Genomic DNA, 12,177 nt, shown 5'->3' on the forward strand with positions numbered 1-12,177 from the left:
CCCTCCACCAGGGAGGAGCCTTCCAGCCCAGGACAGTGCAAGGAGGGGAGCAAAAATCCCTGGGCTGGGGTCTGAGGGAGCTCTGGATTTTCTTTTTCCTCCCGTTCCCCTCTGGGTTGTAAAGCAACTGATACAAAGACAACACCACAGCATCATCCTGCATTGCCTGCCCATGTTTATGTACTTGGGTCCTACACTAGCCACTCTTGTGTCCAGCCAGCAACCCACAAAGTGCCTCACTGATCCCACCCTCTTTCTTACCTCTGAATGACCACTTCCAGTCTCTGAGAAAGATTCCCAGGTGTTCTCACCTCAGCAAAGCTTATTCAAGGGTTTTTCACAAAAGCTGAGCTTTGGGAGGCTGGAAACACTTTTTTTTCAGATCCCAACTGTCCCTCTGTTCACTCCATAGCTCTGAACAGCAACTTGCTCCCAAGCACAACCATCTATTTTTTAATCTTTTGTTAATGAGTAATTCCACATGCTCCTTGAAGTGAGTGAGAAATTATTATTTGATATAGGATGCTCTCAAATTATAAGCAGCCCACAGTTATTTTAAGTGTATGCTGCATCTTTTTCTCAATGAAGATTAATGTTATTCCTGCCATGGGGCTCTGTAGGAAGGAAACATTTGTGCAACAGCAATTTTTAAAACTTTCCCCGGATTGATTTATGTGTTTATTTGTTTTCAAATTTTGGGCTTTTGTAAATGATGCCCTTAGTCTTCTGATGGAATACTGACATCCAGTGATTTACAACTAGCTAAAAGCAAGTGTGTGGAGGGAATTTGTCTCTTGACCATAACTGAGGGCTAGATCAAATAAAGGAGTTTGAATAACTAAGCCAAGCATAAAGCTTTAAAGTCATTATGTAAATCAAGAAATAAAATAGTCCAACAACCAAAACAAAATGCCAAACAGTGAATTAAAAGCAAAGATTAAACCTGCCTTCAGCTACACAGGAAAAGTCATGCTCATAGGAAGGCACAGTTACTGAAATGAAGTATTGATTTTCTGCTGAAGGAATTGTAAGTATAAAAGGACAATTAATTTTTAGACTAAGCTAATGGTCATATTATTGCTCTCTGGGTGTAGCAAGAAGCTCATCTGTCTGTATCTATCCACAGCATTTGGCTCCTGTGCTCAGAGGCAGTGAGCTTTTCATCGAAGGTAGATTGTTAAGAATATCAGAGTATGATCAAGTGTCCAGGCTATTCCTGTGTAGATTTGAACTTCAAATTGAAGGTGACTTTGTTTGACAAACACACACAATGCCCACCTGGAGCAGCATTTCACCTTCCTTCCTGGCCACTCACCCTGTCCTGCTGAGACCCCTTACAAGGGACTGGGGCTCATCTCTTGGCTGCTTCTTCTCAGCCTTCCCATCCTACACCTTAGAATCCTTTCCACAACGTGTAAAAATCCAGATTTGTCATCCAGCAAGTGTTGCTGGTTGAAATTATTTTGCATGTAAAAAAGAGTATTGTCCCAAACCAGACAAACTTAAAAAAAAATGCAAATAATTAATAGTTTTTAAGTCCTGGTGTATCAGTTCCAATAAATCAAGTAGTTTTGTTTAAACCATCCAAGCCCCAAATAAATATGCAGAATCAATTCAAACCTGGCTGATCTTTCACTGTGATTTAAAAATACGATTTTCTGCTGGTTTAAGAAGAAATATTGATATGACTTCAGGCTTGAACACTGCTCTTGCTATCACAACTGTTCTTCCAGGGAGTGTCTGACAGGCTCCATCCTGTGTGAGTATCCGAGTGCCTCGGGCTGATTCCCGACCGTCACGCCCACATCCTGCCTCAGCAGCAATTCTCAATTATTATTTTTTTTCAGAGCACCCCGGTGAGAACTGCTTCCAGGTCTGGGTGGAGGTGAAGCTGAGCCGAGCCAGGACGCCGCGAGAGTCCCACTGAGTGACAAAACTTTTGAAATATGACTGCAGGGAGGATTTTGTCTCCACAATGCTGCTATGCTGGGATGTGACAGGCTTCCTACCCAGGTCTGGAAGGTATGGATCTGCTTGCATACATCTCATCATTTCCTTTCCCTCCCCTCCCTGTACATCTATTGTTTTGAGGAAGCAGTATAGAACAAAAAAAAAAAAAAAAAAAAAACCAAAAAAAAACAAAACAAAAAAACCCCAAGAAAATACAACAAATCAAAAACAGAGACTGCTTTGAATTAAATCCTTAGGGTTGAGATGAGTTGAAATGTGATTAACCAGCATAGGAATGAACCAGCTCTCTGCAATGTATGTGGTACATTATTAGTCTATATTTAAAGTGACAGTGCCAAGATTGTTAGGTCAGGAAAAAAAACAAAAAAAAAACCAAAACCATATTTTTTAAAGTATCTTACATAGGTAGGACTGATTGCAAAATTCAGGCACACAAGTGTTGGAGAGCCTGTAACAGAGCTGGAACACTAAGAAGGATGCCAACATCCTGCATAAAGTCACAAAAATTAAATATAATTTCTCTTCTGTGGCAATCCCTTATGAAAAGGGCACAAGGGGAACAAAACCACCAGCAGAGACCAAATGCTCGGGATGGAGTCTCGTGAGGAGCAGGGCTCCTGGTCCCTGGGGCACATCCCTGACACATCCAGGGGTCAGAACAGGGACACAAAAACAATCCAGGGGAGCGGGGCACCAAAACTCGAGGATGCCAGCCCTCCTGAAGAGACTCAGCTGCTGCCTGGTGCTGGCCCTCTGCAGCCCTCAAGGAGCACAGAGTCACTTCTGGAGCTGAATTATCCACCCAGCACAGCTCCATCCCTGGGTGAGGCTGCCTGTGGCACACACCTACCCTCAGAGGAGTTACTGGGGGACAGACTGCTCTGAAACACCCAGGGGTTTACAGGAACACACACTCAGGATGGCCAAATTGCCTAGTTTGAACCAGGGGTTGTCCTTCTTCATCTTTTGGCTTTGTTTAGACCTAATCACATTTTCAACAAATCTGAAGAAATTTATAAAAACACAATTCTACAGCTCATTGCTGTCAAGCTGGGGAAAAAAAGTAATTTTCTCCAATTCAGCTGTTCAGAGAAAACTCGATCATTCAAGTATGAAACTTTGTAATTGTTTCTGCTATCTTTTTTATTTTTTTCCCCACACACATAATGCTGTTAACATCAACCCTGCTAGTAAACAAAAGCAAAACATCCAGCTAACCAGTTTGTAGCTGGAGAGAGAGCTAATTTCAACAGCAGTGATGGATTTCACACACCAGACCAAGGAAAATTGAGTGCAAAACCCTTCTGCTCACCTGCACAGCACATCCCCCAGGGCTGGGAGGGAGGGCAGGGTGTGCAGGCAGAGCATCCTGCATGGACCAGTCTGCCTCAGCCTAGGAGACACTTCCACACCCCACTCCAAGGCTGGCTGGGCACCAGGGAGGTGAGACAGGCAGTGGAGGGCTGGCCAGGGAAATGGGAATCGAGCAGGACAAGCTGTGCAGCTGTTCCAGAGGTGGAGGAGCACAGGGAGCTGGCAGACAGTAGGACACAGTGTGTCCATGGCAGTATTTGGGAGCTGGACTTGCCCAGGAGGAAGCAGTCCTGGTGAACACGTGCAATAACTCCTTTTGCATTTGGGGACTGCCTCTTGCTGGTGCCTGATCTAGAGCAGCAAAGTGTTCCAGCCACAGTAAATTAACTGGAGACAGCTGCCTCAGGCACAGCCCCGTTCCAGCACCCAGCTCTGCTCAGCACCAAGGACTCCCTGCCCTGCTGGAATGCAGGTGCAGTGACTAACAGCATGGAACACCACCAAATTCCTGCTGGCACCGACCTCCCATGACCCACAGGAGCCCTTTGGCAAGCCAGACCTGCAGAGGAGGGTTCCACTGTGAGAGGGCGGGTGGGCAGCCAAGCTGAGTGAGGACAGCCACTTGGAAAGCCAAATCCTTCTGGCCAGCCCCAAGAAACGCAGTGACTTTGTCCAGAATAGTGCTCACATCAAAACATTGCCAAGTTTGTGGGGAGACCAGAAGGAGGGGAAATGTGTGATTTACATAACCTCAAGAAGAGAGCTTTTTTAGAAAAAAATATTTCTAGTCCCACTGAAAATGCCCACTTTTGTCAAAACAGATCAATATAAACCTGAAATCATTAGGTTCAAGCTGTCACTGTAATATACTGTGCAAATATACTGTGAGATGCCTCAGCCTTTCACTCTACTCTCTGGGTACAGCCCTCTGCCTGGCCTATCCTTCCCAAAATGTGCTTTCCCTTCCAGCAGGAGAGGAGCATCCTCCAAGAAGTCCTGGGGGCAGAGGGATGCAGCACTTAAACCAGACTCCTCTGAGATTGAGTGATGACATTTAGAAGAGGAAAATCTTCAAGGGATAGATCTCTACTTGAAACCCCTGATCATTTTCTGAGTAAATTATTCATCTTTCCAAAGAAAGTACATTTGAGTGAAAAAGCAGTTTTTCCTTCAAGATCAGTACTGATGGAAATTACCAGTACTGGAAATTAATGGAAATTACCAGGTAGTTCTGCTATTCTGCAGGAGGTAACTTAGGTGAAATAACCCCACATGGTACAACAGCCAGAATGTCAGGAGGGGGGAAAAAATTTAAAAATCACACCCATCCTTGTTGGGTGCTTCACAAGAGCAGTGAAGGAAAAGACTGGGATACATTAGCAGCTTTGATAACATTTTTTTTCTTTTGTATTCATAAAGTATTCATACTTAATACTCAGCTTTGCTGACAAACCTTTTTTTCATCAAATGAAGTTATAAACTGCAATGTAAGATCTCTTGGCTGGTGGAATAGTGTGGTAGCAGAGTCTTTTGGGGATATTAGACCTTTGACCAGGCAAGGTGAGCACTACAAGCCTGATCTCACTCCTCAGAGATTTCTTCATGAGCTCCTAAGGATGTGAGTGGTAAATACATGAGATCATGAGATGCCTGCTTGGTTTCATCCCCTTTGTGCCATCAGCTTCTCTAATTTCCCTGCTGCAGGACTGGCTGTCGCAGTAATTTCTATGCTTTCAGGAAATTAAAAAAAAAAATCTGACATCCTTGTGCTTAAAATAGACTCAAGAGCCCAGCTGATTTGTACTTGCCTTGTGGGATCTAGGATGTTGTGAGGCTGGAAAACCACCTGAAAAGGAGCAAATTATGAGACAGGACAGAAACTGTGAGCTTTTAAAATAAAAGATGTTCAGTGCACCCTGAGGAAGATTTGCAGGCTCAGGAGTCTCTGGGACACCCATTGGCAGCTGGCACAGCACAGTGCTGCAGGAACAAAATGCTGCAGCCAGAGGAGAACCACCAATGCAACAGCCCTGGCAGCACCAGCTCACTGCAAACATAACCAAACTTGTCTGTGCAATGAACCTGGGATTTCCTCACTGTGTTCATGTAGTGATAGAGAGCAGCTGGGCTGTTTGATACCCCAGTTTCACCAAATCCTCTCTGTAGCTCAATATCTTCTTGTTCCCATTTCTCCTCTCCAATTAAAGCAGGGACTGGCTGATTATTGCATTTGATGTGAATTACTTTGTTGTTTTGTTTGCTGTAAAGAGGCATTCCATACTCCTGATCTTCTACTCTAATCCCCAACACTTCTCCCTCCCATCTTGGCCAAACCTGGATGTCAGGAGAAGTTTCCCATCCCTGGGCAGTGACTCAATGCTGTGTAAGGTCAGTTCCTCTCCTTCAGCACACTTGTGCAAAGCAGTTTGTGTTATCAGCTGATGACTATCCAGAATCAAACTTTCAGGGGGATTCAATCACTACTGAAGTCATTTTGATTATGGATTCAGGTGAGGAGGCCAGAGGAGACCTTCAGCTATGCAGACATCTGCAGTGAATAAGATAATCCTTGTTCTAATCACATAATCACCTGTACCTCTCTGGTTGATAAAACATCCACTTAAAAATTATATTGCTCCTAAAAAAATCTTCTACTGCCTGAAGAACCTTGAGTACCAGAGATTAAAAGATTATGGAAAATAAGTATGAATAATTTTCACTTTGCTTTGTGCCAGTGAGAGACAGAGAATGTTTGGACAGAGAGGAAAATTGGGATAGAAACAGTCTGCTCTGCCATTTGTCTGATCTTTCACACTAGCAGAGGAATAGAAATATTTTTATGATTAGGAAATGCTGAGACAAGAACAGTGTCTGTGCCTCATTTAAGAGATGATATTTCAAGTGGATAGTGCTCATTCACTCTTGCTTCTCTATTTTTTGTTAACAACTTTTTAGTGTCTAATATTTTAGCATTTGTGGGCTAAATTAAGGTGGAGGTGAGGTTTCTTCTTCTCACAGCTTTCAGTCAGCTGAGCTACAACATTTCCATTGGGTTTTTTTCCCTGCAAGAATTTATCAGACCTGTAAGATGTATCTGTGCCCAATACAACTCCTGATTTCCCCCATGTCCAGGAGCAGAAATTCCTTGTGCCTGTGTCTTGGGATGCAATGCAAATTGTAACCAGCAGTGTGTATTTTATCACCATCTATTGAAACCAGGTGGAGCAGTGCTTCTCATCTCTTCCATGGCCCATCTCTTATAACTCTGGGGGGATATCCTCTGTTAATGGGCCAGCTGTTAAAACCAGCTGGGCAGTTTTCTTTATATCTTCCACAACCCATCCTTTGTCCAGGGAGATATCTTCTGTTAATGGGCCATTCAGTCCCACTGTGTGACTGATAAAATTACATCATCCCACTGGGAGATGCTCCAGCCAGGGAGAGGAGCCAAATATTTCCTACCTAGATAAACACTGAGATTTGGAGCACCAAAGCAGCCTTTTTCCACTAGATTACCAGAAAAAGACTAAGCCCATCTTCATCACCACTAGACCATCAGAAGAAAACTATACCCTTCTCCAGGATCATTGCTTCAACAGAAGCCCATCTGTCACTCCAGCAGGACTGCAGGCACCATTTAATCAGACTGCAGCCACCATTTAATCAGACTGCCACCAACACCCTGACTAATGGGTGTCAGGTTGTATTCTAACTCTGACAGTGTTTTGGTTTTGTATTACTGTATTTTTATTATAATTTTCCTAGCAAAGAAGTTATTCCTCTTCCCATATATTTGCCTCAGAGCTCCTTAATTTCAAAATTATAATAATTTGGAGGAAAGGAGCTTACACTTTCCATTTCAAAAAAAAAGCTCCTGTCTTCCTTAGCAAACGCCTATCCTTCAAACCAAGACACTGTGTTTGTTTTGCAGGTGGTTGATGATGTTAGGAGCAAATTCAAACCCAGATGAAGAGTGGCCTGAGCAATGGAGGTGCCAACCCCAGAGCCCGTGTACGTTGACGTGGACAAGGGGCTGACGCTGGCGTGCTTTGTCTTCCTCTGCCTCTTCCTGATTGTGATGATCATCCGCTGTGCAAAAGTCATCATGGACCCCTACAGCGCCATCCCCACTTCCACGTGGGAGGAGCAGCACCTGGATGACTGACAGGGATGCCCAGACTCAGCCACAGCACGCTGTGCCCCAGCAGCCTTCCCCACGGGGCAGGCCCACACACCAACAGCCATTTAGGATATGCAGGCCAAAGGCAATGTCTCCAAGAGCACATCCTCTCAATTATTTTTGCTCAACAGGTCAAGATATCAGCAAGCCATTCTGGCAGCAGAGTTTACTACTATGCAGCAACTCTTATTTTACAGTTGTCATTTTAACTCAAGTAGCACAAGATTCTCCAGACTTTTCCTAATATAACTCTTGGTCTAGCACAGTTTGTCCCACCCTCAATATCAGCCACAAACCCAGGGTAACCATCAATACCAAGAAAAAGCAACAAGAGTATTCTGTCTTTCCTGGAAACAGATTGCTTCAAATACTGATTGCTTCCTCAGTCATCATGGGTGCATTTTAGGAAAGGCCCAGATTTTATATACCAGAGCATCCCCAAGTAGAAGTGCTGAAGTACCTCTGGCTAAGTAGAATTGAACAAGCAGATTTATCCTTGACTCACTGGGCTCTGCACCCCCTACCCCACTGCAGCCATAGTTCCAGTGACCAGGATGCTGAAGCACTCAGGGGGTTCTGGACTGCTGTAGACCCCACCTTGCTCTATCCTAGTCATGCAAACACCAGGCATATCCTCTGCCATGGGCCCTTGGTTAGTCAGGCCACTGACTGAGCTTGGTAGGCACCAAAAATCCCTGGAGCAGAGCCTGGGCACTGCTGGTGTCAACTCCATAGAACTTGCTGTGATTTGCAAAGAGTGATTCCACATAAAATTTTACCCATCTTTTTCATCAGGTGTACTTCAGTGGGATGAGACAGAACTAGAATGACCAGGACAATAAACAGAGAGGTTTTTCTCTCAGCTTTGTCATTCAGACTCCTCAGCATAACATTTACAGTAACACACAATAATAAGCATTCTACCTCGGAGAAATTCAGCTCTTTCAAAGGAAGGTTTTTTCCTTTAATTTGTAAGATACATTTCCTTCTCTCAATTCATTAAGACATTATGCAAGAAGGCATAAGAGAACATGGGAGCACTGGAAATTTATTATTTACCTTTGAAGAGTGGGGACTGCAGCATTCCAAAGTCCTCTATTCCTCAGATTCCAAGGTTTGCTCATGCCTGCCTTTTCTTTCATGGCTACATGCTCAACTTATGGCATTGAAAGGAAGCAATTCAGGGCAGGTACTGCAACCACAACAAGCACCATGAACAGACAAGGCTTGAAAGCACAAAACTTCCAGAAGGGCATTTCTCCATTTCTCCTCCTCACCATCCTGCCTGACCCCCAGGCTCTTGCCATGAGACAATGCACAGTGGGTGAGAAAGGTGGAAGCAAAGGCTGTGACAAGAAAATTGGGACACAGATTTTGTAAGGCACTGTTCTAGCTCTGATAGATTTGTTTGATGATCACACAAGTCAATTTTTATGTGCCTCAGTCTACTCATCAATGAAATGGGTGTAACAATTTCATCTTGTCACACCCCATTTGGTCTATCTAATAATACCAGAAAGCACCTGGAGAGCCTTAGGACACAGAAATGAGGTTCTTACTTACATCTCTTCCTGCTAAAACCAATAGGGGAGGTCTGGATCTTGTTGTACTGCAGGGATGCTCTCCCCAGGTTGAGGACTTGTCCAGACCCCCATTTACTCTCTCACTGCAGTATTTTGAGCCAAGCCAAATGGCACCTGGCTTTTTTTCACAGCCCACTGATTTCTGAGGATGTAAGGTGCTCAACACTGCAGATACTAAGATCCCAAAACAGGAGGCTATGAGGCAGATGGAGACTTTTGCATGGATCTTTTGAACCACACAATTTTTGCTGATCTCCGTTGTAGGAGATCCCATTCCTGAGGCAGGAAATTCAAAGATTAGCTTTCCTCCTGATGTCCTCTAGGAAGAGACCTCCACTGCTCCCATGACCCACTGCAGATTGCTCCTCAGGCTGTTTATTTAGCCTCAGTTTCTGCTAGCCAGGTAATCACAGAACACTTTTTCGGGCTTGAATGTTAAATGTTCATCATACTTGGAGCAAACCCACTGCTCCCTCTTAGTCATGGGCAGTTCTATCAGAACCAGAGGAATGGATTTCCTAGCTCAAAGAACAACACTTCTGTTCCCTGGGCTAAAGATTGGAACCTGCTTTTTGTCATTAAATCTTGTATCCCTCTAGTGGGGCTATTTACAAAATAAGCAAAATAACAAAATGATGTCCAGGCTAGGGACACTCCCAGTTTGCAGTCACCTGGCTGAGATCACAGCTGATGCAGAGCAAGGACAGAGCTTGTCCTCACACATCTCAGTGCCAATACTCCACTTGGTGTTTATCTGCATGCAGGACTCTCTGGCATTGCCACATGTCACTGATAAGCCCCAGTTCAGCTGAGGACTGATTGAGGTGCTGAAGTTTAAGCCTCTGAGCAGGCTGCCCAGCTGCAGAGACCAGGGTCAGTCCTGTGGCATGGGCAGGGACAGCAGCACACAGCCCCTGCAGGAGCACAGCCTGCCTGAGAATGAAGGGTTGCAAATGCTGAGGAAGCAAATTGAAAAATCTGCTTTGCAAGGATAGTTGCCACTTTTTTCTCTCTTTGTCCAGCTGAACAAACCATTTAATGGATTTTCCTGAAAATCCTAATGAAAAGACCCCTCTGGGTAGCTCTATTTTCTAACAAAAAGGCACTTGTCCTCCTGGCATAGCATGTCAAGTCCATCCTTCTGTTGACAAAAAATGTCTTTCTAAAAATCTGGATATTCATATACATGGCTGCATAAAAGTCCACAAGATTGTTTTTATAGAGAAAATGTAAATCTATTGATCTCTTCACTCTTGTGACCAGTGACAGGACTCTAGCCTGAGTTCAAGCACTCTCAGGCACATGGTGGCATTCTTGGATGTCCTGTGCCAGGCCAGGAGTTGGGCTTGGTGATCCTGATGGGTCCCAACCAGCTCAGCATATTCTATGATTCATTCTAACTTCTGCCTTTCCCCACTGGTTACAATCACACAACCTCACTCCTCTTTAACCAAAAGCAATACTGAACATCATGCCTAAGCCAGACACTTTGTGCTCCTTGCCCTGGGAGCCAGGACTCTCCCACCCCACTGCAGCTCAGGCTGGTGCCCTCCCTGCCAGCAAATCCTGCTCACAGGGAAGGGCTCTGCCAGCAGCAGCTGCACCACTGGGCTTGGTAGTAATTTCAGCTGCATGCAACAAGTGCCTCTGCTAGTTTTGGTTCTTTTTTAATCATTGTGCCATACTACCAGCAACTGCACTCAGAGGATAGAAGTCAAACTTGTTGCAAGTGTATTTATCTAACATAATAAACAGCTTCGACATGGAAAACCTCCTTGCTGTCTCTGTTGTGGTTTTCTTACAGTTGCCAGGACATCTTTAAAAATACTGACAACACAACATGATTTACAAGAAGGGCATACATGGATGACAGCCCTCCTTGGAGAGTGTAGCTGCACCACTACAGATTTTTGGAGCTGAGGGAGCCCCAGGTGCTCCTGTGGCTCTGCAGAAGGGCAGCCTTTCCAAAGAGGCTATTTCAGGTGACTCCCTTGGCCAGGAAGAGCACTCAGCTGAGCTTCAGCTCAGTGGGGGACTGCAGCATCTGTATTTCAGCAATTCATTATCTAACAAATTGCATACCAAAAGAAACAGGGCCACTGAGACTGGAATCCCTCCTGCTAGCGACTGAAAATGAGGAGCTTGGAGCATCTGTGGGGGTCTCTTTGAAGAAGCTCCAGAGTATGGGATATGCAGGGTAAAAAGCACCTAGGGAACTCCCCCTCTTGAAAAAGATGAAGAGATGAATTGCTAATTCTTTCATCTTGAAAAAGGGCTCTTTTGCCTGAAAGCTGGGTGCTTTATAGATCTGCTTGTCCCTGCAGCAAGTCCTCTGGCAGAAGGATCTTTGTGCCTGGAACCCAGCTTGCCACAAAGACTAAACTCTCTGATAAATTATTGCTTCTCTCCTAGTCAGGAGCAGGGGCTGGAGTCTTTACACTGTTTTCAGCACAGCTACTCTGGCTGAGGTAGGAGCAGACCTGAACTGAGGCCAGCAGCAGCTGAATTTGAGCAGACACCCTGGACATGTTTTTCAGAAAGGAGCAGGGACTGATGGCAAGCCAGAGACCCACATGAGCAATGCTGCTGCAGCCTGTTCTGCCAGAGGTGTCCCAGCTTGCTGGGTCATTAAGTCTCAGCAGGCAGCTTCAGCCCAGATTGCCTCAGCTCAGAATCCAGCACAGGACTAGGATGGGGAGATGCTCAGACTTCAGCCATCTCCTTCACTTTTTTTTTTTTTTTTTTTTTTTTTTTTTTTAAACCATTTTCATTAAAAATGGTCAATACCTTGCTAACCAGGAGGAAAACTCTGCTCTCACACACATCTTTACAGCAATAAACAATTTGAAAATCCTGGTTGCGTTTATTCTTAAGGCATCATATATAATTCAATTCACAACAGTGTTAAGAAACATTGAATGACAGAGTTCTTAGTTACAAAGCTCCATGTTTCATACTGGAATCTAGCCAGGCAGCCCACACAGGCAAATCAGAAATCAAAGATGTATTAAAATTGCATTAAGTGTGCCAAAGCCATAAGGAGTGCAAAGTTTTTCAAAAGTTATGTTATATTTAAGATTGATTGGATTTCTCCAGCAGCTGCAGATCAAAGGAAATACCTGGCAGGGG

At 44.5% G+C, this 12,177-nt stretch overlaps 1 protein-coding gene across 1 annotated transcript; it reads left to right on the forward strand.

Annotated features, from left to right (window-relative positions):
- The first annotated feature begins 1,869 nt into the window (after positions 1-1,869).
- CTXND1 (cortexin domain containing 1) lies at positions 1,870-10,816 on the forward strand. Its single transcript, XM_056499810.1, has 2 exons — positions 1,870-2,022; positions 7,217-10,816. The coding sequence occupies exon 2, from the start codon at positions 7,271-7,273 to the stop codon at positions 7,448-7,450; it is 180 nt and encodes a 59-aa protein (XP_056355785.1). The 5' UTR covers positions 1,870-2,022; positions 7,217-7,270; the 3' UTR covers positions 7,451-10,816.
- The last annotated feature ends 1,361 nt before the right edge of the window (positions 10,817-12,177 follow it).

Source organism: Oenanthe melanoleuca, chromosome 10 (assembly GCF_029582105.1).
Source record: "Oenanthe melanoleuca isolate GR-GAL-2019-014 chromosome 10, OMel1.0, whole genome shotgun sequence".
Lineage (NCBI taxonomy): Eukaryota > Metazoa > Chordata > Aves > Passeriformes > Muscicapidae > Oenanthe > Oenanthe melanoleuca.

Excerpts from the sequence above, each read along its gene's own strand:
- CTXND1 (XM_056499810.1), top strand. The coding sequence starts at position 7,271 with ATGGAGGTGCCAACCCCAGAGCCCGTGTACGTTGACGTGGACAAGGGG.